General features: G+C 32.5%; 3 protein-coding genes across 8 annotated transcripts in view; 2 read left to right on the top strand and 1 right to left on the bottom strand.

Annotated features, from left to right (window-relative positions):
- The window catches only part of LOC126739329 (bestrophin-4), a 30,415-nt gene extending 29,155 nt beyond the window's left edge, over positions 1–1,260 (top strand). The window contains exons 13-14 of one of the 3 annotated variants that reach the window (XM_050444964.1): positions 17–71; positions 757–1,260. In XM_050444964.1, the coding sequence (XP_050300921.1) occupies positions 17–59 (43 nt within the window). In that variant the 3' untranslated portion in view covers positions 60–71; positions 757–1,260. The remainder of the gene's footprint in view (positions 1–16; positions 72–756) is intronic. The other 2 variants (XM_050444963.1, XM_050444965.1) reach the window with 2 other exon arrangements.
- A 487-nt stretch (positions 1,261–1,747) lies between these two features.
- LOC126739330 (uncharacterized) lies at positions 1,748–12,268 on the top strand. Of its 4 annotated transcripts, none has more exons than XM_050444968.1 (8): positions 1,748–1,960; positions 6,223–6,498; positions 6,554–6,762; positions 6,817–6,951; positions 10,108–10,304; positions 10,359–10,601; positions 10,653–11,144; positions 11,204–12,268. In XM_050444968.1, exons 2-8 carry the CDS (start codon positions 6,377–6,379, stop codon positions 11,387–11,389), a joined length of 1,584 nt encoding a protein of 527 aa, XP_050300925.1. In that variant the 5' UTR covers positions 1,748–1,960; positions 6,223–6,376; the 3' UTR covers positions 11,390–12,268. The 4 variants fall into 4 exon arrangements, with proteins under 4 accessions (XP_050300925.1, XP_050300926.1, XP_050300923.1 ...); XM_050444969.1 differs by having other exon boundaries at positions 1,748–1,883; XM_050444966.1 differs by lacking the exon at positions 1,748–1,960 and adding an exon at positions 4,861–5,507.
- A 1,617-nt stretch (positions 12,269–13,885) lies between these two features.
- Positions 13,886–26,598, bottom strand: part of LOC126739294 (proteoglycan 4-like) — a 40,698-nt gene continuing 27,985 nt past the window's right edge. The window contains exons 10-12 of the mRNA XM_050444914.1: positions 23,812–24,181; positions 23,537–23,753; positions 13,886–16,564 (exon numbers count right to left, since the gene is read on the bottom strand). Of these exons, the coding sequence (XP_050300871.1) occupies positions 16,245–16,564; positions 23,537–23,753; positions 23,812–24,181 (907 nt within the window). The 3' untranslated portion in view covers positions 13,886–16,244. The remainder of the gene's footprint in view (positions 16,565–23,536; positions 23,754–23,811; positions 24,182–26,598) is intronic.

Below are 26,598 nucleotides of genomic sequence, written 5' to 3' on the forward strand. Positions count from 1 at the left end.
TTTCTTTTATTTTAAGACTGAATTTTGTTTTGAGTCCGATCGGGAAGGATAGCGGATAATACACGAGCTTGGTAACATTACAAGTTCCCTTTTAGTGCTTATTTATCTGCTTAGAGCATTTTTTCTTGTTTGTTTTCTATTTTACTTTGCATTCTTTTCACGTGTACCAATTTCAGGTTGCTTCTACATTTAAAATATTATTACGCGTTGCTTTTTTAAAACCTTATTTTATTAGATTGCAACCAGTAGAAATAAGGAAAAAAAAGACATGCAGTTGAAAAAATTAAAAGTGTAACTAGTATACCATTGGATTTTTAATATTCAATATACAGAAATTATCAAAAAACATCTTATATTAAAAATCTACATATCACAAAGTTGTGAAGTATGATAGTTATATTTTTTTAAATGAAACACCCTGTATATTTTTTACTTATTTTGATTGTCTCAGAAATGCCTATTTAATTAGGAAATGATTTATTTATAGACGAACTAAAAATACGCAGGAAAAAACATAAATTATAAGCGTTCGGCAAATTAACAAATACTTAATTATATTATATAAAAATATAGTATTTCCATGTTTTCATTTTTAACTGCGGAACGATATCAGCGATTTGCTGTACAATACAGCCAAGCATATGAGAACTCTTATTATTTTCTGCATGTGCATGTTTTTTTGCTTTTTCTTATACTGCTTAAAATATATTGTTACCTCAAAAGACATAATTAAAATACCATATTCTTTTCATGCAGAATTAAAGAAAACTTAGCCCGCTCGATAAGTATCCAAAAAGTGGACGGCTCAGACGACACGGAATGCTTGTTAAAGAGGAGATCTTCGAACCTCTCAACTTCACCTCCAAAGTCACCTCTAACCCCATTGTAACAATAATTTTAACTAAGCAATTTTCTAGCTCAGAATACTTTATTTTTGTCACGCTAGGTTTTTATTTTCGTACCAGTGCCTAAAAAAGTATTATATTTGTGATAAATTAGCGACTTTATGATATTAGTAAGCAATTTTATAATATAAGGAAAACTCACATTATTTATTACCACTGCTATAGAATTATATTTTTCAATAACTTTGTAAAAGTACGGGAAATGCCTTTGTAAGATCTGGATATTTTATAACTTGTTTATGGGTCAACCTCATTTTTAGTTTAAGATACGAAATTATTGACTTTTGTAATATTTTGTCTTGGTAAAGAAATACCAAAAAAATATAATAAAATGTTTTGTTTGGCAAGGAAAAGTGTTATTTCTATATAGTGTGTTGCATGGTGAGTATAAGGGGATCTCAAAAACTACTAGAAATTGAAATATTTTATGGGAAAATTTAGCACCTCGTGTTGCTAACTATTCGCTTGTACGTCAACCGATTTAATTTTTTTGGCACTGTTGAATAATGCTGCGTACAATGATCTGTTAGCTAGACGTGAGGAGGCGATTGACAGAACTTTGCCAAATATAAAATTAAACATATCCCTGTATATCTAAATTGCCGCGTTTCTTTTTTTTAAGAAGTTTTTAAGGGTGGTTTGTTTTAAAATGAGAGCAGTGTATACTATATACCCCCGTATGCAAAGATTGCTGCAATTACAAAAAATCGAAAACTCAAAATTAAAGAAAGTAATACAACGAAAGCAGTAAGAAAAATACTAGATTTCATTGAATTAATAACAATCTAACTTAAACAAATACTTGCAAATTATCAAACGATATAAACTTTATCAAGAATGATAGCGTTACATGTTTATTGTTTAACACAATATATACGCAGCAAATAGTAAATATCCAGAAAACTCCACCCACAAGCAACGATGCACCTAGGTGACAGCAGTGCAGTGCCAAAACGCCATAAGCGATCATTAAAAAAGGTTTTTTTCGAAAACATATGACTTACATTCTTTCTCATATTTTTTAATTTTTAGACAATTTCTTATTTTATTTTGAGGTATGAAGTTATGTATTTTTGGCGCATAGTTTAGAAATCTGAAATTAGCATTAGTACTACTCCTAGGCAATTTTTATAATTTTACATTTATACAATACAATTTGATATTTGCTTTTTAATCAAGGTCTACATATCATATTTCCTTTTTGACAGATATATTGCCAGGATTCCTGACGGTTACTTACTTATTTTATTTTTATAGACAAGTGATTTTAAGTATCCCCAGATATTATAAAAAGCTAAGAGGTTAAAATCTAGATCTAAGGACTATGCCCAAGGTAGATATATTGACTACCTCTACCAGTCCATTTAGGAGGATAAACATCGCCTAAGAAAATAGTCACTTGCAGTGAATGATGGGCTGGTGCACCATCGTGCATATACCAACTGTCAAGTGTTAAATTTATAGGCACATCTTGTAAAAGAATAAATAGATCATTGCTTAAGTTTTGGTAACTTTCTTTATCAAGCCTACCTGGCAAATCAAACGGTCTCACAATGCAAAACCAATGGCACCACACAAAATGTTGACTGGTTGAAAGGCCTTTCAATGTTCTAAGGTTGAGTGATAACTCATATTGACAACGGTGTTCTTAGAAAGCATGAGGTATGGTATTTCCATCGAAGAGATATAAATATATCTCTGGATTTTTTTTTCGGACAAATTTATCTTTTCGAGAGATGAAGATCAAAACCTTGGTTGTATATGACAGAATCTATAGCCATCTGTAAGTATTAACCGATAAAAATCTTTTCTATTGTATGGCTATCGAATCTGCGACGACAAAAATTTATGTTGCCTAGGGCGCAATAGCGAAAGAGGAACTGAGGTGGGCAGGAAAAAATATCAGTTCTATCAAGTTTGCATATTTAGTAATCTATAATCATGATTATATAAAATTACACACGCCACTGAGTATTTTATGAATGAAATCAGCTATGGTTTATTTACGACTGCTTCTTTTGATTCGCAGATTGGATTGTCAGACAATACTAGAAAATTTACTATTAGAATACATGCATAATATGGTGCCCAAGCTCAAAGTATTGAAAATGCTAAATTAATTATGTGATATTATAAAAAAAACGTTTTTAAACCAGAGATAATGATATTTAAGCTTATTAAGTTAAGTTTACTAAATTTAGAGACCTTGGCCCTACTCAATTTTTCTTGTGCCTCGTTTTGCTTACTTTTCATTCACAGCTATGCAATGATACACTTCTATGGGGCTGTGCTCGAATTATCCAATCCTTTGCTTACATTTGGGTATACTTTCCTTGCCTTTTCTATACATACATATTGTGAGCAATATAGATTTATTAGCCACTCATCATCATGAGTACATGCTATCACACAAGCAACAAACCATATTATTAAACTTTGGAACTTTGTTGCTTTATTAATTAGAAAATTCAAGATACAAATTTATTTACAAATTCCAGAAATCTAATTTTATAGTCTCTAATGTAGTGTTTCACCTAGACAACTGAATGTATGTAAGCGCAAACTAGAAGAATTAGGTTTGCTCTTAAACTCACAATGCAACACAGAAGTAGATATTAGAAAAAAATACATTATTTTATTTATCTGTTTTTGTCCCTATCAATGCATGTCCCTATCAGTGCATTCTGAATTATAAATGTTTTACTAAAAGTGTTTTACTAACTTGTGTTATATTTCTAATTATTATTGCTAGCACATTATATAGCTTTGGAGCTAATTAATTAAAAGATTTTAAATTAAAAGTCTTGTTAAGACGTACCGGTAGTACTAAATGTCTATTAACATTTTATTCTTGTCTGATGAAAATGAATTATTTTGATTTTTTCTTTTTTATGCATTAGAATATACAATTTTTGAATATTAAGCGCACTATATCATCATACAAGCTCAATCAGTGCTAAATAATTTACTTTTTTTACAAATAACCTTTAAAATCCAGTTCTGCACAATTTGTAAAGGTCGTAATAAAGTTTTATAGGTTCCACTCCACAAATAAACTAGTAAGATTGGTATCTAATATTGCTCTTAAAATATATAATGTATAAACCAACTTTCTAATTTTGGATGCAACATTATTAATATGGGTCGCCCATTTAAGATTCTGACCCATCATAATACCAAGGTATTTATTTTCGTTACATGGCTATATAACATCTGTATCATTTATGTTTATGAAATTGAAAATTGGTCAAACAACCTACTGTGTTTTTTAGATATTAAAGAGAAGTCTTAAAACTAGCTAACCATTCTTTTACTTTCCTAAAGCCCAATTTTACACAATCCCTGACTTTCTCCCATATTCTCCCTTTAAATATTAAGGCATATGGACTGAGCAGGATGGGACCAAGAATTGTACCGTGCGGTATTGGACAGTTTTTGAACTACTTACGCAATTATTAATTTTGGTATGTTGATACTACAAAATTATATAAATAACTTTCAAAAATGTGTAATACTGAATGTTCTAATACTTCAAGAAGTTTTGTATTATAGTATATATGTTATTGTTCGTATTCTGTATTTCATGTTGCTGGTAGCATCCACCGTACTGGAGCCTTTAGTAAAAGCATATTGATTTTTCGATAGTATATCTTTATCTTTCAGGAATCTGACTAGTCTGTCATTTAAAGCTTTTTCAAAAATTTTTGCGACGTTACTCATAAGACTAATAGGCCGATAGATTCGTCTTTTGTGTATTGGTCTGATTTATAAATTGGTGTAATTACAAGCTCTATTATGAGGTTGCACTATTCCAGTTTTAAATATTAAATTTATGATATATATCACAGGAGGACCCAGATGTAAATGAAACAATTTTATTCATTTTACAGATATTCCGTCTTTTCCTGGAACTCTGTTTGCTTTTGATGTAGATATCAGGGTAAAAACCTCTGACTCTGTACTCAGTAAAATTCTTCGTCCTTAATATTTGTAATTTTCAGTTTTTTCCATTTTGTCTTTTTTTCATTTCCTGTCAATGTTTGGATTGTTTCATGTTCCCACTTTGTAAGGCTTTCTCTTTTTTGTAGTAATCGTGCTTTGCTTTTAAAATTAATTTGTTGAGGGTACTGCGGTAGGCTTTAAATTCTGTTTTAAGCACTTGGCTAGGGTTTTTCACTTTTTTTTTTTTAGTTGGTTATTATATAATCATATTGTCGTAAGAAAATATATCGGAGTGGTCCAGCATATTGGGCAATTAAATATTTGAATGTTTTACCGACAAATATTAAGGAAATGCCAGTATCCTCCGCCCATGTTGTTCTCGATTTAAGCGCAATCGGGTGGAAAAGCAGGCGCCGACTCCTGCCACAAGATTCGCCGCGTTTTCGCCCTAAACTGAAATAATCAATAGATTTTCTCAACCCTCCCCCCGTATGCGCTTTGTTTTCCCCCAAATAATATCTCTACAGTTTTGAGGTTAAGATAAATTTAATAATGACCTACATCTAGTGCAGTACATTTTAAATCTAAGAAATCAGATTTCTGGGTTTTAAACTCGTTGGTTTTGGCGATATTGGTGCAGAAGCAAAGGTAAGATTATTGGTAAGTTTAATTTTTATTATTCCTTATAAAGCCTTCCTCAAATTATTTTTGTGTCTGTGTGTTATTTTTGAGCTCTTAACTCTTTTTATGTCTATAAAATTATCAACATGGTTTTATTTTAATTTAAAAAATTATATAAATATAATAGTATAATAACATAAGGAAAAATTATTTATAAAAAGTAGCAATTTGTTCTTACGTTTATTCTTAAATTTCCAGGCGGTTGAATTGGAGTCTCTTTTCTCTCTATATTATTATGATGCTAGCTATAAGTTAATAATAGTGGAAATGTTTAAAAGTCTTAATTCTACTCGTAATTCAGTTCTCTTGCACTAATAACAAAAACAACATAAATCAATTAAATACCATAATTCGCCTTGTGGCCATATTTTAAACCAAAAGTAAAATACATCATGAATTTAATCATTTTTCAGTCTAAGACCTTCAAAATTCGCACAAAAAAGTATCAAACGATTTTAATCTCTGTTTGAAAATAATTTGAAATACATACAACTCTTGCAAAAGTATTACTTTTTTAGAAATCCGTATTTCCAACTTAGGACAGTAATAGGAATACCCATGGATGTCCTAAACCATTAATCCAATGGATGTCCAAAATTGGCTTAGACATAATGAATAATTGTTGGACTAATTTCGGACATCCTGTGCTTTCTGGACAGCAAATGCGATATAGTTACTTCTTCTTTTTCCATAGGTACGGAAGCTCGACTTAACTCACCGGTTTCGTCATCTCTTTAAACCATCTTCATTGTTTGATCCCGGCCTCTAAACTGCTGTACAAGGTGTTTCCGAGTCCCGGCATCGCCCGCAGCGTTTGGGCTTTGCCCCAACATACCCACGACAATAATATGGTGGCGGATCCGGACCATCCAGCCGCCCCCGAGAATCACAGCTGTGATGGGGGCGGTACTGATGGGGCGGACATTACCGAGCAAACCCACAAGAGTATTTTCGATCTGGTCAAGGCAGGGTAAGCCCTATTTAGGTACCAGTTTTAAACAGGAAATTTTGACAATTATATTTAGGGACCTTTCTGAAGTGGAGGAATGCGTAGAAAAAAACGGGATTGGGGTTCTTAAAGAAAGGGATGAGTGGGGCTACACCCCAGCCCACTGGGTATCTTTGGACGGTAATGTGGAGATAATGAGGTTTTTTATCGATCGTGGGGCTCCGATTGATTTACCTTGCCTCGGGACTCAGGGGCCTAGACCTATACATTGGGCTTGTAGAAAAGGTGAAAATGCTGTATTCAAAGATAAGAAATATTCTAGAAAATAAACATTTCTAGGCCATGCCGCTGTGGTTCAAGTTCTTTTGCAAGCAGGCGTCGCGGTAAACGCGGCTGATTTTAAAGGTCTCACGCCTTTGATGACCGCTTGTATGTTTGGCAGGGTGGCTACGGCTGCTTACCTTTTAGGAATGGGTAAGGTATAATAACGTAATTAGACAACGTATCAATAAATGTATACAGGGTTTTTAAAATTACGTCGGTCGTTTAAAATACTAAATTCGTTATTATTGGAGTTACAAGATCGTTAAATAGGCGAACTAGTAGTATTTTTTCCGCTGATTACAATAGTGAAATTAAATAAAAATGTAGCATTTTATGTTCATGAGTTATGTCAAAAGTTTAATTTTTGGGACAACCAGTATGAAAAATTCTCAATCTATAGTAAATTGAATGCTAAACAAAAGTTATCATATGATCTTAAAATTAAAAAGCAATCGATGGATTTTTATAATCGTCAAGGTCCTTATATATCCTTAAAGAGGGAGACAAGAAAAATGTTCAGTATTTAAAAAAACTTTTCTTTATTTAACTCTATTAATAAATTTTAATTTGGTTTAAAAACATTAAAGTTGCTCCAAGGATTTTTGAGCTCAATAATATTATTGATTGCATCAATTATGCTTAGCTGAGGATCTTCAAGAGTACCATACTGCCTTTTATATCATCAACATCTTTTAAATAACCTCAAAAGAAAAGATCGAGGAGGCATACGGATAAGGCCGTTAGTTAAAATGGTCATAAAAAAAGGTCGTGTAATAGGGTATCAATCTGGCGAATATTATGGACTTATATCTTGTGGAAAGTAGATCTGTTGCCTATCCATTAAATTTAAATTGACATTCAACATTTTGACGTATCGCTTACCAGCCAATGCGCCTTGATAAAATACAGGACGAACAGTTGTCAAGCCAATTAAACCACACCAAACATTTACATTAAAGCTCTCTGCGGACTACAGGGATACAAGTTTATCGGATTTTCTTGACTCCAATAGTAAGTATTTTCCTATTATACATGCTCCTGTTCGAGATTGGTTTGACTCATCACTCCAAAGAATTAAGCGCCAAAAATTAGCGTTGAGCCTGACTTGACAAGTGAACTATTTAAAAAACTGAATGCAACTTTCTTGATCTCCTGGTACAAGCGTCTGTATAGGTCTGCACCTATAAAATACAAAGTTATGCCTTTTTAAAATACTGTGAATGGTTCTCAAACATAATTATTGAGTGAATTAGTCGGATGAGCTGACTAAGCTAACAATCATCAATTTCAGTTGCTTGGCATATTATGAATTATGAAAAGTTTTATCCTTTTATTTTTTTTTAAATACCTTGACCTAAGTTATTTACTCAAGATATTTCAATTTGTCACTTTAATATTGAGGACATTCATAAAACAAACGATCGTTGTAATGAAATCAGAACCATCTTGACATTCTAAAAAACTCAATTTTGATTTTAGGGTGAAAGGTTTAGAGTTTAATTTACTATAGATTGAGAATTTTGCATACTGGTTCTCGCATTAAAGAACCGAGCTTTTTGAAATAACGTTCGATTTTTTATTTCATTTTCACTATCGTAATCAGCGGAAAAATGAGTATTAATGTGCCTATTTAGCTGACTTTGTAGCTCCAATAATAACGATTAGCAATAGTGCCTACTTAACTTTGAAAACCTTGTAGAGTGAATATCAATAGTAATGAATGCGTAATAATAACAGTATATAGTTTTGTCAACGATAATCTACTTTATTTCATCTGATCGCTATAGGCCGAAGCAATAAATATTTTACTGTATACTTTACATGTACATGTACCAATATTTACGGCAGTATTTTTATAAAACTTTTGACTAAAAAATGTTTTCTTTAAAAAAAAATAGGACCGATAAGGGAATATATGTTGTCGCGTTTTTACCATTCGTGAAAGCGTGAATTATAATAATTTTACTCTTATGTAAAAATAGTAACCATTATCTGATATACAAATGTGTTCTTTTTTTTGTTTTTCTTTAGCACAAGGAATTAGTAATTTTTTATGGAAAGCAACTCTTAAGATATCTAAAATCAAGTGATTTTATATGTTGTTGTTTAAATTTTGCTTTTTGATTAATAATTGTTTTTATTTCATTTGGTAAGGTATTAAACATTTTTGAAGCCATGTATGTTATACATTTTTGTGAAACTCTGTTTTTTTATATTTCAGCGACTTTTTCTGATATTTGTCGAGTTTGGTACTGATTTCAACTTATTTCATTGATTATTTTGGGGTGTTAGTGTGTTACACATGTATAGTAGTATTTTAGAAGCATGTAATTGGCGCAACCTGATCAGTGGAAAATGCCGATACAATTGATCTGTTGAAATATAGGTCCTTGTTTCAGTTTTGTTTTTATGTTCTTTTATTTCTTCGCATAATTCATTCAGCTGCGTGTTTTTGTCTTTTTGACAGGATCACTTTATCTTATTCAATGCTTAAGGCCTGTCTTTCAAAATCATATTCTGGTCCTAAAGGTTTTAATTGTTTCATTTTTTCGTTATCCATTGCTTCTTCTTTCTTTTCGTGTAATTTGTGATGCTTCTAGCAGCAATATTTAATATTGTTTCTGTCCAGATAATGTTGAGCGACTCATATGATTCTGTGGCTCATTTAAGTCTATGTAACTCCGGTATCAAGGTTCTTGTGTATCTGTCATTGTTTCTCGGATGCTACCTAAGACGTTCATTTATTGTTTTTTTTTTGTTCTTCCGTAGTTTCATGCTAATAAAATTTGATGGATCGTTGCTGCAATCCATACCTGCATAGGTCTTAAGGTTTTTAGCTATAGTTTTCCAGCGAGATTTAATCAGAATGTGATCTATCTGTTTACAAGTGTTATGCAGGTATGTAAATGCATATCACTCAATCCTGTCTTAACTGTAAATAGGTGATCCTCAGTGCAAAAGTGTAGAAGACGCTCTCCTCTAACATTTTTTTCTCAGAGGTCATATAGAATCACAGTGAGATTTCTCTATTTGGTAGTTTTTCTAGCATTTTCTCTTATTTATTATAGAACGCATCAATTTATTCTTCTTATTTCCCTCCGCTCGTTGGAGCATATATTTGGATTACATTCAGATCAAACTGGACTGGCCTTGAAATTTAAAAAAATGATACGATCACTGACTGTTATATACTCTTTTGCAATATGTTCAATATCTTTGTTAACTCCTACTGCCACGTCATTTCTCACTATAAAGACATAATCTTTCACCAATCTTGTTGCCCTACTGACGGTCAAATACCTCCAGGTGCCTTCAACCATCTAGTGGACATAAACGGAGACACCGCCATGCATTGGGCGGCCTACAAAGGCCATCCTGATCTCTTGAAGCTCCTGATGTACTCTGGAGCGAATTTACAAAAACCTGATCATTTTGGATCTACCCCCTTGCATCTGGCCTGTCTTTCTGGATCGTTGAGTTGTGTTAAGCTTCTGTGTGAGAAGGTTTGCTTAATCTATGTAATTTTAAAAATTCTTTAATAAGTTCCTATTTCTTAGAACGATATAGAGTTGGAACCTAAAGATAAAAACGATAAGACTCCACTGAACCTCGCAATAGGGCATCGCCACATGGATATAGTGGACGTGCTTCATACAGCCATTAAAAGACGTTCTGCATGGTTTCCACCTGTTAGTGAAATTTGGGGGCTTCTCTTTGGGAGGGCGGGACATTCGAAAGCCCCACTGGTTTTCTTTATGTCTTCTGTTTTACTTTGGGTTTATCCTATGTATGTTATACGGGTAAGTTATAAATATCTGTTTAAAAAACCACTAATTCAGCAGCATTTATAGGTGATCCCAATAACCTGGAATATCTTACGAGGCTCCCATTACTGTTTCATTTACTGGAACGTCGTTATGTGGATTTGCTGGATTGTAGCTAACCGAAAGAATCCGGGCTACATTCCCACCAACTCCGACTCGTATGCCCGTTCGATAAAACAAATTCCGTACTTTGACAAGTGGAAGAAAAGAAACGCGATGCTTAACCGGTTATGTCACACTTGTAGAACTCTTAGACCTATAAGGGCGAAACATTGTAGGGTATGCAATAGGTGCGTGTCATATTTCGATCATCACTGCCCTTTTATTTATAATTGCGTCGGTCTGAAGAACAGGACTTGGTTCTTTGTTTTTGTCATGAGTGTGGCGATCAATTGTTCATATACGATTTACTTTGCGACTTACTGCATCGCCATAGAGGGCTTCGGGATCATCTATGTGTTGGGGTTGGTGGAAGCGTTTGTCTTTTCTGGATTGGGTTGGATACTTACTTGTACTGCGGTAAGTTAATATGTCTTAAATTATTTTATATTACTTACAGCGAATGTTTTCCCCAAAAGGTTCTTCATGCCTGTATGAACTTAACTACTAACGAAATGGTTAATTACAAACGTTATCCTTATCTGCGAGATAAAAGGGGTCGTTACTACAATCCTTTTTCCAGAGGACCTGTGCTCAATTTGATCGAATTTTTCTTCTGCACACCGGATGATATGGAAGAGGAACCATTTTATGATTACATATGATATAAATATGTGTGCGAAAAAAACCTCAATGCCTTAACTGCCTGTGAGATTGTTACTGGGAAAAAACAGAGAGAGTGGAGATGATGTGGGTTTTAGCTTCTTTAGACAGAATGTATTTTTGCTATGTGAGAATTAAGGGTAATTTTTGTAAAAAATTATTATTAGGCCTTAAAAATGTACCAACTTGAAAATAACTGATCCTTAACAATCTATAGATAGGTCTTTAAATCCAGTTTACTTAGATTGCTCTTAGTCGAGCAAAGAATAATTATTTAGAATCTAAAAAAATCAAATCTGATAAGTAAATAGTACCAAGTATTCGACAAAGAATAATTATCGGCTGTATCTCTTCCCTATAACAAGGTAAAATATATAGTAAGAAACCCTGTTTTAAACGAAATTTTGATTCTTTTGTTCCGATTACCCAATCCGGTTCAAATAAAAATAGATCAATCGCTCTCACTCTCCTATTTTAGCAGATATAACAAAATGGTTCAAAAAATCTAAATATGCTGACGATTAGTGTTGTAATACTCTTATCTAGTGAAAATGTTATAAAACAAAATGTTTATCCGCATTATTAAAAGTTGTGCCCTCTGGTGGCCGTTTTAGAAACTTGGAAATAATTTTCAGGTATTTCTCCTTGCATCAAGACTATATAATTTTTTTCTGCATGCAATTATACTTTTCAAGATACAGCCGAGAGCTATTTTTAGTAGGACATGCGGTACATTTCATGCTTAAGCTAATATTCGTTATTCTCGATAGCTTTTGTGAAAAATCCTTCCTACTAAATGTGTAAAAAGTTACTTTATATCCGAAACTATCTCTGTTCCTAGAATAAATGCTTGTTTTTTTTTAATGAAATAAAATCTGTGCTAGTAATTTGTTTTATTTTTTTGTGTGTAAGTAAACCCTATTTTTATTTATCGAATTAGTATAAAATTAAATAAGGATATGGATGATGAGTAAGAAGTGTTAAATGTGCTAGGTCGCTTAAATTTTAATCTTTATATAGAGGCTAACTGGCATCTTTTAAAATTTTCGAAAAATGTTAAAAAAAAATGATTTCAAGAACGCATTTTAGGCCTACGAGCAGAATTTAATATTCATGTCTATTTAATAATGCAATACTTTTTTGCCTATAAAACAAATATTTCTTTCATTTAAAATCTGTTAGATCTCAATACTTAAATTATCTTAAATGTATAATCAAAGAGACCTATCATTAAATGACAGAACGACCCAAGGTTGCGCTTTGGTTTAGCGATTTATTAAATAATTAGACCAAATTTCAATCTCATTGTGTCGTTATACAGTGTAACAATTTGACAACATAGCTATATCTGATAAAGAGAAAAAATGTAATAGCTATTCCTTATTATACTGAGGCCGGAACCTTTATACGTTTTTTACTTTTAAAGCATTAATAAATAACATAATTTCTGTAACGTCAAGGAAGGTAATAGAAATCAAATTTTTACAGTCGTCTAGATAAGTTCTACTCACAATAGTTTTTCTTGTAATAATTAAGCATGAAATCCGATTTTAAACTGTAAAAATAGTGTTGAGGGAGGTATAGGAAAAATTATAGCTCTGAACATAAAAGAAGTGTAGATTTTTTCATTTTAACAAAAAACCTAATTATTCGCAAAAAGAATCTTTATACGGATTCACACAAAATACAATCATTTTTAAAATTAGACTAAAGATAAAAAAACAATAGATAAATAAAACATTTTAATACCTATTTCATTTTCAAACGATGTAAGGGTGTGAGACATCCCAAATAGTTTAAACAATCATTATAACTGATAAAAAATTTTGTTTTGTGAGTGAGTAAAAGAATATAAATGTTATATTGTAACGTAACTCAGGAAGACCTCCTAGAACGCAGATGCTTCACTTTCACCTACTACTAACTCGCGTTAACTGTCGTTTATTTGTTTCTAAGGTAAACAACAAATCCGATTAAAATGTCATGAAACGAGATCTCTCTCTCCCCTATAAAAACAGAAAATTTCAAAAGAATAGTGACTGCCAAAGCAAGTATACAAGGCCTAGAAAATTCAATCTGCCATGATTAACATTAAAATAACCTAAAAGAACGCGATTCGAATAAATGGAAAAAGAGAAGTGACAATCAGCAAACCTTCTAAATGCTCTTATAAAAAAAAAAGACTTTCAACATGGCTTTGACCAACGGAAAAAACCCATGGAATGGTTTGTGGTGAAGGGGCAGCATTCGATTGTAAAAATAAAACTCTTTCATACACAGTCTCGTTATTTAATTGACAATTTATTTCAATTTTTAAGACTTACCTGACCTTTTCAAACCTCATTGATAAATAAAACAGTAGTTATATTATCTTAAAAAATATTTATTATGGTAAATGAAAAAAAAGATCCTCTCCAAAAGAAAAAAAAAACAGATAAAATTAATAGACATTGTAAACATTGCCTTGCGGAAAAAATAAGGATAAAGAGGAGCAAAACCATAATTATATCTCTAATATAATAATAGCAAATTATTTACACATTAAAAAATGTAAAATTTACAGTTATGACATATCTGCAGCCTTCGAACACTACTATCTCTACAAACATTACGAGAACTTACAAAATATTTTAAATATTTTCTCTTTCTCTACTAAAGTTTTTAATTATTATAATAATCAACTTTTAAATCATAACTCTAAAAAGTGAGATACGCATGTTATGTATACGACATGCCCACGTTAAGGAGAGCCAGTACAAGGATCTCTGTAACCATGAGAGAGATTGGTTAAATGGGCAGAATTTAGCGACTTTAGATGGTCAATAACATGAACTTTGAAATCTGAAAAAATTCCGAGTAGACATCTGAAAAAACCGAAATTTGGAAAAAATTTAATATTTTCTGCTGAATTTATGAAACCTTTTGTAGTTTTTGAAAATAAATGACACTTTCTGATAGCCACTTTTTTCCCTCTTTAAGAGGCCGTTATTAAATTTTAGGTCTTTCGATATCCTGGTTTTTCAATATCAAATATTAAAAGTACTTTTAAGTCGAATTCAACGGTATATAATCATTATTTCACTATACCCTACACTTTACATATTTGAATTTATTTTGTAAAAATGTTTTCGAATGAACGAAAATTTGATATGCTAGCTTGTTACATTTTAAGTTATCGAAATTGTTATAAGGCGGAGAATATGTATTTGAATAAATATCCCGAAAGACGGCATCCAAATAGAAGAACTTAGTTTAAGAACTAACTTACAAGTTAGAATGCAATCTGACAAAATACGGCTCGTTTAAAAAACCATGTGCATTCCCGATAAAAACCAAGTAACGATGACAAAGTGACGAAAACCCTGATTTTCAACAAGGGAAAGAAACTGAATTTCAACACATATTGAATATAACGCAGCCGTGAATAAATCCACGGCACAATTCATTTAAATAAAATACAAATTTCATCCGTATGTTTACAGACTGTCTAGGATTTAGACCCGGTGATGCAGAAATAATGAAAATTTTCCTAACCAGAGCATCGGGTCTGAGGAGAGCAAGGTAACGAAAAATGCTATTTTCAATAGAAGAAATCACCATTATTGGGCTACAGAAAATGCTCGTTTGGTGAAAGAAATACGACACCAGGTGCGTTTTGGATTCGATATGTGGTCTGGTATTGTGGAAAGAAGAATTTTAGGCCACCATAATTCATTTACCAACATAATTTGAATTCTGAGCGTTACCTTGAATTACTGTAAAACGATTTAGAGGAAGCTTTAGATAATTTGCCTCTTGCAGAAATTGGAAACCATTGATTTCAACAAGATGGAACACCTACCTGCTCATAATGCCAGAGTAGTTAGGGACTATTTATCAACTAGATTTCCACGAAGACATATCAGCACATTATTTAGAACGCCATGGCCAGCACGTTCCCCCGACATTACTACCTTAGAACTCTATCTTTGGAGGTATGTTGAAAATTATGTTTACAAAAACAATTTTGTAATCGAAGATTGGAATACCAATGATGATGAATAATGTGTTGGAATCCATGATAAGGAGATGCTATTTATGTTTAAAAAATGAAGGAAATCTTTTTGTACTACCGACGTACATTCTTTTATATACCTTTTTATTGACTATTTATTGTTATTGTTTGTTAACGTTGTTCAATTAACTAATTAGCCAGCATTAAACTAGTTGTATTAAGTAGGCCTTAGATTGATTTTTTCAATAATATTACTGTTCTAAATATTTTTTCAGCCACGAAAACATGAAAAAGCATGTCTCTATGACGACCATTTTGTTTCTAAAGCCTACTTTCTTCTGAGGCATCGAAGATATTTAATAATGCTTAACTTGTGCTATACCGTTGAATTCGGAATTTAAAGCACTTTTAATATTTTATACCGAAAAGTCAGGTCCGTATTTGAAAAAAAAAAGTGATGATGGTGGTCGGAAAATGAAAATAGCAATGAAAAAATGTCATTTCTTTTTAAAAATCTTTTGTTATAAACTCAAAAAATATTAAATTTTTTTGGTAATTTCGGTTTTCTTCGGATATTCCCAGAACTATTCGGATTTTTTAAATTTCATAGCGGCATGTTATTCAGCACCCAAAGCCGCTAAATTCTTCCCATTCACCCAATTTTCTATCTCTTACGGATACGGAGATCCGTGTACTGGTCGTCCTTATCTTGGGCACGTTATATTGCCAGTTTGGTACCTATCGAGATTGTAACGTAGGCGTTGTGTCAAAAAAAACCTGACATTTGACAGGCAAAAGCAATGTCATTAAAACAGTAGTTCACAAAACAGAAAACGAATGTACTTTGTACTTGCACAACACATTTACACAGAGTCTGTTAAGGTCTGTCTCCACGTGGCGTGAAAGGGTATTTTTAATATTTTTACTCTGGTTCCGGGTAAACTGTTCATGAGCAGTTTTTGTAGATTGGGCAACGGCAAGATTTCCACTTGCGGTGGATTGCTGGCCGTTTGGATCGCCCCACCGTTCGATAGATCCGGTACCGGTTTGAGTACCGGGATACTGTCTCCGGTACCGCTCGGTTTTTTCTCTTTTTTGTTTGAATCTTCGCACTGGTCGACGAAAAGCTCGGTCACCCGGAGGAGTTCTAGGGTTACGCCCCAGACGAAATGAGTTAGATATCCTGGAATAAATTTAATATTTAAAGATTTCAAAATGTACTGAAATACCCTGTCTTAAAATAAATTCGAGTAGCAATCAAATCATTAACAATTTCCGGATTTTCATTACCATGAATGCATGCCGTGAAACTATGAGCAGTTTGTCTGGTTGCAACATCTCTGACGCAAGGATGCCAAATGTTTATGTAAAAATTGCAAAAAATTTTTATCGTCACTTATTTTGACAGACACAAAACAATACTGGTTTTACCTAAACAAAATATCAAAAAAATTTTCAATAAACTATAATAAGATACTCTTGAATGAAGTCGATATTCAACGTTAAATAAATGTAGATAATGTATTTTAGAGAAAAAGATAATGACACGGCAACGTCGCTCGATCATATTGTTGATGCATCCGACACAAGGAAAACACTACCAGTGACGTGGTCAAAAAATATTTATAAGACAAATATTTATTAATAATAGAGTCAAAGTTAAATATATATAATATTACCGTTTATGTACTATTTTTTTTAACGCGCTTTATTAGAGTAAAGATTTAACATTTTGCATAATTTTATTGTACTAAACAAAGATCAGTTTTACATCACTTATTTTATAACAAAATGTGGAAAATCTCTCGCATTCAGTAGAAAATTACCAAATTTATGGAACATTCCTATTAAAAAAAATGCTATAGGCCCTCCCTACAAAGATACAACCCCTTAAGGAAACCGCTGGAAATTGGTTTTTCTTGAATAACTTTTGAAGTACTTGCTATAATTTAATAAAAAAATGATCAAAACTACTAAGGACCTCTTAAAACGGAGTCCTTAAAACACATTTACCTGGTTTATTTTATCAGGGGCGGACTAGCTTGTGCATTATAATGCTTAAATTTTTAGCACCCTGTATGATAAGGACTCTAAAATGGATAGCTTGAACCTTAAGGATTTGTACTTGAGGCAATATCTTTTATCATATCTGAGCCACCAAGACTTAAAATCTTTAATACTCAAATTACGAGACAGTTTTACCACTATAATACTCTATTTCAGAAGTGTGTAGAGCAATAAAACCTCATTAGGTATGCAAAAGTGGTACCTGGTGATCCACCAATATTTTATGCCACTACCTTAGTTGAGTATTAGTTTTAATGTAAAATTCTTTCTTTTCGTTGATTGCAGGTAGTGCCACCCGGTTTTGGGTCAATTTATGAGTTTTGCCCATTGTTACCCACTGATAAACATTGAAAACGGTTCGCCAAAGGCGTGCAACTGGGACTTGTTTTTTACCTTATAATTAATGTACTTAAATGCTATTTTATTTTAGAAAGTTACTTTTGTTTAAATGGAATAATATATTTTTTTCACAAATTTATTGAACATAATATGTAGAGTAAAACAGTTGAAAATGTCACTTTTGGATCTGGCACTTTTTGAACAGTGTATAACAATTTTAAATTATAATAGATTGTAGTCTTCTTCGTCATCTGACGAACTGTCATCACCTCTTGACATTATAATTAAAGGATCGACTGTCTGATCGATGAGGTTGTCAAGATCCCACATTTTGTCCTCTTGCTTAATTACATACTGGACTGCTTTTCGCCAATTCTCTGGTGTCGCTTCCGTAATGGCTTGATCAAACAGTAGCTTAACATCTTTCATTTTAAAAGTCGTGTTTTGTCTTGCTACAAATCTTTTTACCTGCGCCCATATCAGTTCTATAGGATTTAGTTCGCAATGATATGGCGGTAAGCGCAGTACAGTTATATTATATTTTTCGGCTATATCTTCCACGGCGTATTTCATGAAACGAGTTTTGTGTAAGTTTGCTATTGCCAGCAGTTCTTTTTTTATCAAATTTGCTTCAAACGCAATACCTTTTGCAGTCAGCCAATCGATAATTTCTTGCTTTCTCCAACTTGAAGTTGGCGTCTTCTCTATTCGCCGTGAATGATAGATTGCGTTATCCATAACCACCACCGAATTAGCCGGAAGAAATTTTATCATTTCACCAAAATAGTCCTCGAAAACGTCTGAGTTCATGTCTTCATGGTAATCTCCTGTGCGAGTCGACTCAAAGGTTAGCAGACCTTCTTTTAAAAATCCCTCTTCGCTTCCAATATGTGTGATTATAAGTCTTTTTCCTTTTCCCGAAGGTACTTTAATACCCGTAGACAGGCCTTCTATGAAAGCTTGGCGAGCACTGGTTATATTTTTGTCTTGCCACATTTTTTGGACTATATAACCTTCGTTAATCCACGTCTCATCAAGATAAAAAACTTTCTTTTGCTCCCTGCGGTACTGCTTGATACTTCTGAAGTATTGTCGTCTCCAACAAACAATTTCGTCGCTCTCCAGTAAAAGTGCTTTGCGGTTATGCTTTTCCCAGGCAAAATCCATATTTTTTAAAGTTTTCCATAAAAGTTTTCTACTTATCAACGGAATACTGTCATCTCGGCCAAGCTCCATTAAAATTTTGTCTAGGGTGGGTATTTCCTTTTTAAAATAAAAAGAGTGAACTTTTCTTCGAATTATACATTTAGCATTTTCATCAAGGACTTTTGTAGGTCGTCCTGGCTTTTGCTTGGGAGATTCCACTTGACCTGCTACTTTTCTTTCCCGCAACAATTTGAAAATGGTGGACTTTCCAATTCCACTCATTCGAGAACATTTTTCAACAATTTCTTGCACAGTAAAACTAGGGTAATCGTGTTTTATGCAATCATGTACATTTAAAATAATAACTTTTTCACTCAGCGATAGTGGAGAATTTTTAGTACATCTTTTCGTTGGACTGAATACCTCCATTTTTTAAATATTGGGATAATAATATTGTGATTACACTACAGCGTAGCAGTGACTACTAACGTTTAAAATATGATTTAAAAGTATTTATAGTCTGTATATATTACCTGACCTCATTTTTGCATGTTACAAAGCGTTAAAAGATAGGTACCTATACAAAAGGATTAAAAGTATTTATTTAGTATTTAATCTCTTTCAAAATAAAGGCATTTAATCCGTGAAAATTAAATTCATAAATATTATAAGTACCTGCGCCTATGAACTACCACGAAATGTAGCCAAACAGAACGGAATTCCCCAGTTTATTGCTCTATACACTTCTGAAATAGAGTATAACCAAAACCCTTTATTTTTACTCATGTCGAGAAGACGTGTTTTGCTAACGATGTTAGCATCTTCGGGAGAAGGTTAAAACTAAACTAAAACTACTTACAAATGGCCTTATATGCTAATAACGTAACTAATAGAGCGGAATTAAGTGGTAAAACTGTCTCGTAATTTGAGTGTCACATCAAAGATTCCAACCATAGGACTAACTTTAATGATAATATTATTATTTTCTATTTCACAGTAAACTTGTATTGCTGACTTTCATAAAAAGTGTTCGATGCTTAATAATATTGAAAGGCTAGAATTAGCATTGTCATGAAACTATGAGCAGTTTGTTGGCTTGCAATATCTCTGATGAAATGATGCCAAGTGCTTATGTAGAAATGGAAAAACCACATTTTATAATATCATAAAAATTTATCAGTTATTTTGACAGACACAAAACAATATACAACTGTTCCTATTTTATAAAAATATGAAGCATTATTTTAAATAAAATATGATAAAATACTCTATAGAGCAGTGAACATTAAATGAATGTAGATAAGGTATATTAGAAAAAAATGCAACAACATCGCAACGGCGTTGCATTGTTGATTCCATCGTCAAAAAATATTTACATAATAAATATTTATTATTAATAGATTATGCTTTAAATTATAAAAAATATTACCATTTATGAACTTTTTATGCGTTTTTTAACGTACTTCATTAGAGTGAACGTACTTATCTAATAAAAGCATTTTTATGGAAATTAAATATTTTATATTTATTATAGAATTCTTAATAAGTTTTTATTATTCTACGTTTAACTCAAACCAACCCAACCCAACCGTCGTCAGGTTGTTCCTTGATACGATGTTACGACAATATCGGTATTTATTTGTGAAAATATCGGCTTAAATTACCTTTTTCCCATGATGCAGCACAAACGGCACAAGTTTTTACTATCATAAGAATTCACAAAAACACTGAAATGAATCAACTTTTTTCCTTTTTAAATCAATAACTAATGAAAAAACACAAAACTTTACAAACGCCGAATGTAAACACAAGGTGTGTCACAAGAGGACATCAGCTTTTGCCTGCGGTGTTCCCATTTGAATTTTTTTAGTTTTAGGGTTAAAAAATTTAATATTTTTTTTGCTTTAAAGATGTTATTTCTGCGCTTAAAATAACATACATCTATTTCTAATTTTTATTTTTAATCCGAAATCTAACATCAATAAGTTAAATTAACATTATCATATGTGTTGATATAAAGCTGAAAATGTCCTCTTTTGAAAATGCGTGTAAACTTGACAACAGAGAATCGATGAATATGTTTGTCAAGAAAACAACCAAAACACACAATGAGTGTACATGTTGAACTCAAACAAAGTTGTTGTTTACTAATTCTGGCCTTTCAATGTTCTAAGGTTCCATGTATTGTTTAACTGTATAAACTAGTTCGTGTCATAGGGGAGAAATTAATGATCACGAAATAGTTAATTAGTGTCTCAAACCTCTCTATTTCAGTTAATGAAGCCAACATTCTCACGGTTGTGTGATTTTTGTTTTGTCCCGGATATCAGTCAAAGAAGAAATTAAAAAAATATATATATTTTTTTTTCTATTAATTAGCAATCTTCATTGGAAACTTTTTTCCTTATACCTTCGAGATAAATGTAAAAATATGCACTACCCGTTTTAATATCATGTAAGTCAAAAACCGAAACTGTCAGTTGATGGAGCTAAAAGGTTTTTAGAGCTAGAACTACATTTTTTGGTCTCAACAATTTTATCTTAAATACCATTAAAGGGTGTCTTAAGTTGATTAATTTAACCTAAAGTTTAGCGTAACTTGACACCTAAATTGACTCTTAGCGAATTATCAAAAGCTAAAAATGTTAATGATATTTTTTGTAATAAAACTACTGTTCTGATTTTATTTATAGGAACTTATTTAAAAATGTTAATTTATAGTACGAGCCCTAATAACTATATATTGGAACAAGTAGTCATTTTACGAATAAAATTCCAGTTTACCGTAATTCTTTTAATTCATTTTTTTTTATTTAAAAATAATAAATTAATAACATTTTTTATGTTTTAGAGAATTATTTTTAAGGTTTAATAAAATTTTGATGTTAAATAATATTTATTTAATTGTTTGATAATCAAAAAATGTTGACAACTAAATGTTGGAACATGGGTTGCTTTTGCTCAAATTTTTCCAGTTTTATTAGCGTGACGCGAAGATGGCTTTGAATAAACAAAAGTAAGTAGTGCTTTGTCAACAATAAAAATGTTGATGCGTCACTTGACCATTAATAATCAATTACTGTCATTTTTATTACGAGTAAAATACACTAATGGCTCGTGGAAAACCTACTGATCTAAAACTGCGAGAAATTATTATCCGGCAGTACCATAAAGGGAAAACAATGCGAAAAATCTCCAGTGAATTAAATGTTGCAACAACTACTATATTTAATATAATTAAAAAATATGGTGAAACTGCCAGTATTGGTGTTCGCGGCAAAAGTTCAGAACGTCCAAAAGTTGTTTCTCAAAGAAATCTAAGGAACTTGATTAAAATTGGTAAGTCGGGAAGAAGAAATACTTTACGAGAAGTAACTGCCAGGTGGAATAGAGATAGTGAGGTCTTAGTTTTTATAAGGTATGTTTAATAGGCTGTTCTGTGCTACATTATTTTCATTTTTCTCATTTTTTCGTCTAGGCCAAAGAAAAACCATTGTTAACGGAGACTCAAAAAAGGAATCGTTACATTTGGGCCAAATCAAAACTCTCGTGGACCAAAGAAAATTGGAGTTATTAGTTATTTATAGCGACGAAAGCAAATTTGATGTCTGTGTCGGAGATTATCGAAAGCGTGTTATTCGGGACAAAACAGAAGCATTCCATAAGGATTGTCTTAAAAGGACTGTAAAGTTTCCACAGGGCATCATGGTGTGGGGTTGTATGTCAGCTAAAGGGTTGGGAACGTTACACTTTATTGATGGCATAGTAAATGCAGAACAATATCAAGACATTCTCGAACATTCGCTTTTACCAAGTGCAGCAAATTTATATCCATCTGGAGATTTTATCTTTCAACAGGACGGTGCCTCATGTCATACTGCTAAATCTACCAAAAAATGGATGGGGGAACATAATATTAAAGTTTTGTCACACCCCTCTAGCAGCCCGGATCTCAATCCAATCGAAACACTTTGGCACAAAATGAAGCAACGCCTAAGAAATAGTCCGCAGCGTACTTACAGGAAATATGGAATAGTTTCACCCCTGAATTTTGTGAAGGTCTAGTTGGTACAATGCCTCATAGAGTTAAGGCTGTTATTCAAGCTAAGGGCGACGTTACGCCTTACTAATTTGTATTTTCCCTTTTTAAAACTCACTTGTTCCAATATTTAGTTGTCAGCATTTTTCAATTATTTACCAAGTAATTAAATACTAAATAACTTAAAATATATAAATAAATTATAAAAACAATATTAAACATTATAAAAAAGCTTGTTCATTTCAAATTATTTATGATTAAAAAAAAAATTTAATAAAATATTTTCGCTAAATGGGCATTTTATTTCAAAATAACTGCTTGTTCCAACATATAGTTGTTAGGGCTCATATACATAAAAAAATTGATTTTAACGAATATCCCTTTTTTAGATTTTAAACAAAAATTCACGTATATACAAATTCTTATTTTGGCGATGGGTCAAGTTATGCATAACGCGATCCATTTAACGTCAAAATTTTATCGCTTTAAGTTAATGCTTACTAAAATTCAACAGATACATTACCCTGAAATCATAATAGATAATATTCATAAATTACCACTTACCTTGCAGCCTTAATACCCCCGACAAAACCATATTGTTTGTCGTAGCGCTCTGCGAAATATACGTCGGAATAATCATCAACTTCTTAATGTTTCGACAGCCTCCGATCGCCTTATCAAATCCGGTTTTCACATCGAAATTCACCAATTCCAGCTGCTCCAGATTCTTCATGTTTTTCACGGCGTCGAGTATTTCGAACGTATGACAATTACCTTGGCCCTAAAAACATTTATTTAAAAATTACTTTCCCGTTCAATTGAACAATCAGGTGACAAACCTTCTCCAGCCTTAATTTTTCCAACTTGTCCAACTTCATTAAAATGTCTTGTCCAAAATCTTTGGGAAAATCGCTGCACTCGCCTAAATCGAGTGACTCTAAATTCTTCAGCTCCGCGATCACGCTCAAGTCAAATTTATGTAAATCATTAATAGAAGTTATCGAGAGGATCTTTAACGTGACTAATTCCTTTAGTGAATTAATTGAGTTTATGTTCAGGCCCGTCGTTGATTTTATTCTCAATTCCCTTATGCACCGCAGGGATTTTAACGGGTCCAGGTTCATGCTTTCGCATTTTATCGTCACGGCATTAATCACTTCTAGGAAAGGGTTGGTGGTAGCCAGTTGTTCCACTACTGACGCGGGGCACCTACAATCAGAATCATTTTATTGACTACGTTTTGTAAATAGGTACAATTGTTGTAAGTCGTAAAAAAAAAGTTTCAAAATATACATTATACAATATACATGAAATTTCCAAAACTAACAAATAACAAGAATTATAAAATATACACGATGCCTGTAACTATGTATTTTTGCAAAGGTATTCAAGTATTATTATAACCCTGTAGTATTTAGTTGGGACAAAAATTCCTTCCAACAAGTGCTTAAATTTATTATTATAGAGATTTTAACATTAACTGGAATCTTATTGTAAATATCTAGTCTTGGCGATTTTTTTATAGATTTTTCTAGCCTTTTAAAAATATGACTTATTAAATTTGCTTATCTTGCGCTACAGTTGTGAAAATTTGACAGTAGTCCCTCTATAGTCCATATTAAATATAACCCTAATTACTTCTTTCTGTAAATGGAAAATGTCAACTGAATAGGTAGAGCTTTCCCATAACGCAACGACATATGAAATATGTGAGTGAAATAAAAAGTAATATGAATCCATTAAGAATTTATCGTGAATAATACATTTTAGTTTATGAATTAAGTATACCACTGAAGAAAGTTTTCTTTTTAGTGAATTTGTTATTCGCAATTGCCGAAATCGGTCACTACCCGAAATATTTACTCACAACGCGTTCGGGGTATACAAATTTATCCACAACAACACGGAAGATATTTTTTTTGAGAACTGAGTGAATCTAATTGACCAGGACGTGTTGTGGGGAAATTTAAGTTACCCACAAAACGAATAGTCTCTATTTTACCCACATCGCGTTCTGTTCGTTTGCTTTACCCAGAACAAGTTTTTAATAAAACAATGAAATAAAAGAAACTTATTTAAAGGTTGATTATTAAAGCTACCTATAACATAATTACATTATAGCATTTAGAATTACATAATAAATTTAATTTTACACACACACATGACTTATTTCCACATTCCTTAAAAACGAGTTAAATCTTTGCTTAGCCAGAAGATAACATAGCTTCTTGCCGTATATTAATAGTGGATTCTTCAGCAATTTCAGATAACGATAAAAATATAGTTGATAACTGAAATTCATTCCTACTGCACAATCGTTTTAATCTCCCATCTTGGTTCCCAAAATGTACAAACCTTGATTAGCTTTTCCCACAACTACAGATAAAACATTTTAGGAGTTTACCTTTGTTCAACCCCCCCAAACCCGTACTGGTACTAAAGGTAAAACCCGTACCAAACGCCCGCGATTTACCTTTGTTTTATTATTTTAATGTTTTATTAAACATACCAGTTTGGTAGTTTAATAAAATAAAGGTTGTGACTTACATTAACTGGTGGAAATTTGCTTTGTGGTTAAGCATTTTACCAGCTTGTTATTCAAGCCCCCTTTTGCAATTTGATGCTTTTCTCTCGCTATTAGTTGACCTTTTATTACCCCAAAGCAAGCACATGGCAAATCTAAGTCAATTGCACAATCCATATGAATTGATTCGTGGCCTCCACTATCTCTGTTACGTGGGAGGTACATACAATCACAAATATACAACAATTGGTCTTAATATTTTTAACTTCCAGTCTTCCATCATTTTGATTAGTTTCTGTTTCGAATTTGATTCGGTTTCCATATCAAACTGGGCTTCGTTTTCTATTCCCTGTTCTTTTTTTTTTCTTTTTTTCTAACATCAGATTCAGGTACAGGATTAGCTTCTAGGGACTCTTTTGCGATATTTAAATGTTCCTCAAGTCGTTCTTCGATCGTAATTTAATTTACTAGACCAGTGTCCAAACACGAATCTAAGAGCCTATTTTTCTATCAAGGTCAAAACATAGCTTAGCAATTGTTCGTTTTATACCTGTGTGGAAACTGCGGTTTTTGGTACTTTCAATAATTTTAAGACCCTTTGTCCAATTTGTACTATTATTGTCTAAAATCCAGGCTACCATATTTGTCCAGGTTATCACATTTGCTCTCTCAACAGAGCTCTAATTCTGGGAATGTCGGGGCTTACCCTAAACTAGTTTAATAGATACCTGTCGCAGACTGATACCGACCACTTACCTCTCAACGGATCCTGGGTAACGCTTAATAGCCACAACGCAAAGTGGGCAAAGTAAATTATTCACAACGCGTTTTGGCAATTTAGGTTTACGCAGTGCTCGAAAAAAAGTCTCTCATCGCATGGTGGGTAAATGTTCAAACTCACAACGCGTTGTGGGTAAAAATTTCGGGCAGTGGTCGATTTCGGCAATTACGAATAACATATTTATGTGACGTGTCCAGCATGATGCCCAGTAGCGCAACACTTTTAGACTCAAATTTGGAGTGACGTTCGCTTGAACAATAAAGTTTTGCGATTTTTTACGGTTTAATTTAAGACAGTTTTGAGTAAACCATTTGTCTACGT

Source organism: Anthonomus grandis, chromosome 8 (genome assembly GCF_022605725.1).
Source record: "Anthonomus grandis grandis chromosome 8, icAntGran1.3, whole genome shotgun sequence".
NCBI classification, from domain to species: domain Eukaryota; kingdom Metazoa; phylum Arthropoda; class Insecta; order Coleoptera; family Curculionidae; genus Anthonomus; species Anthonomus grandis.

Coding starts and splice junctions, on each gene's coding strand:
- LOC126739330 (XM_050444968.1), top strand. CDS start 6,377: ATGGTGGCGGATCCGGACCATCCAGCCGCCCCCGAGAATCACAGCTGT. Junction 6,952..10,107: donor TGCTTACCTTTTAGGAATGG/GTAAGGTATAAT, acceptor AAATACCTCCAG/GTGCCTTCAACCATCTAGTG. Junction 10,602..10,652: donor ATCCTATGTATGTTATACGG/GTAAGTTATAAA, acceptor CAGCATTTATAG/GTGATCCCAATAACCTGGAA.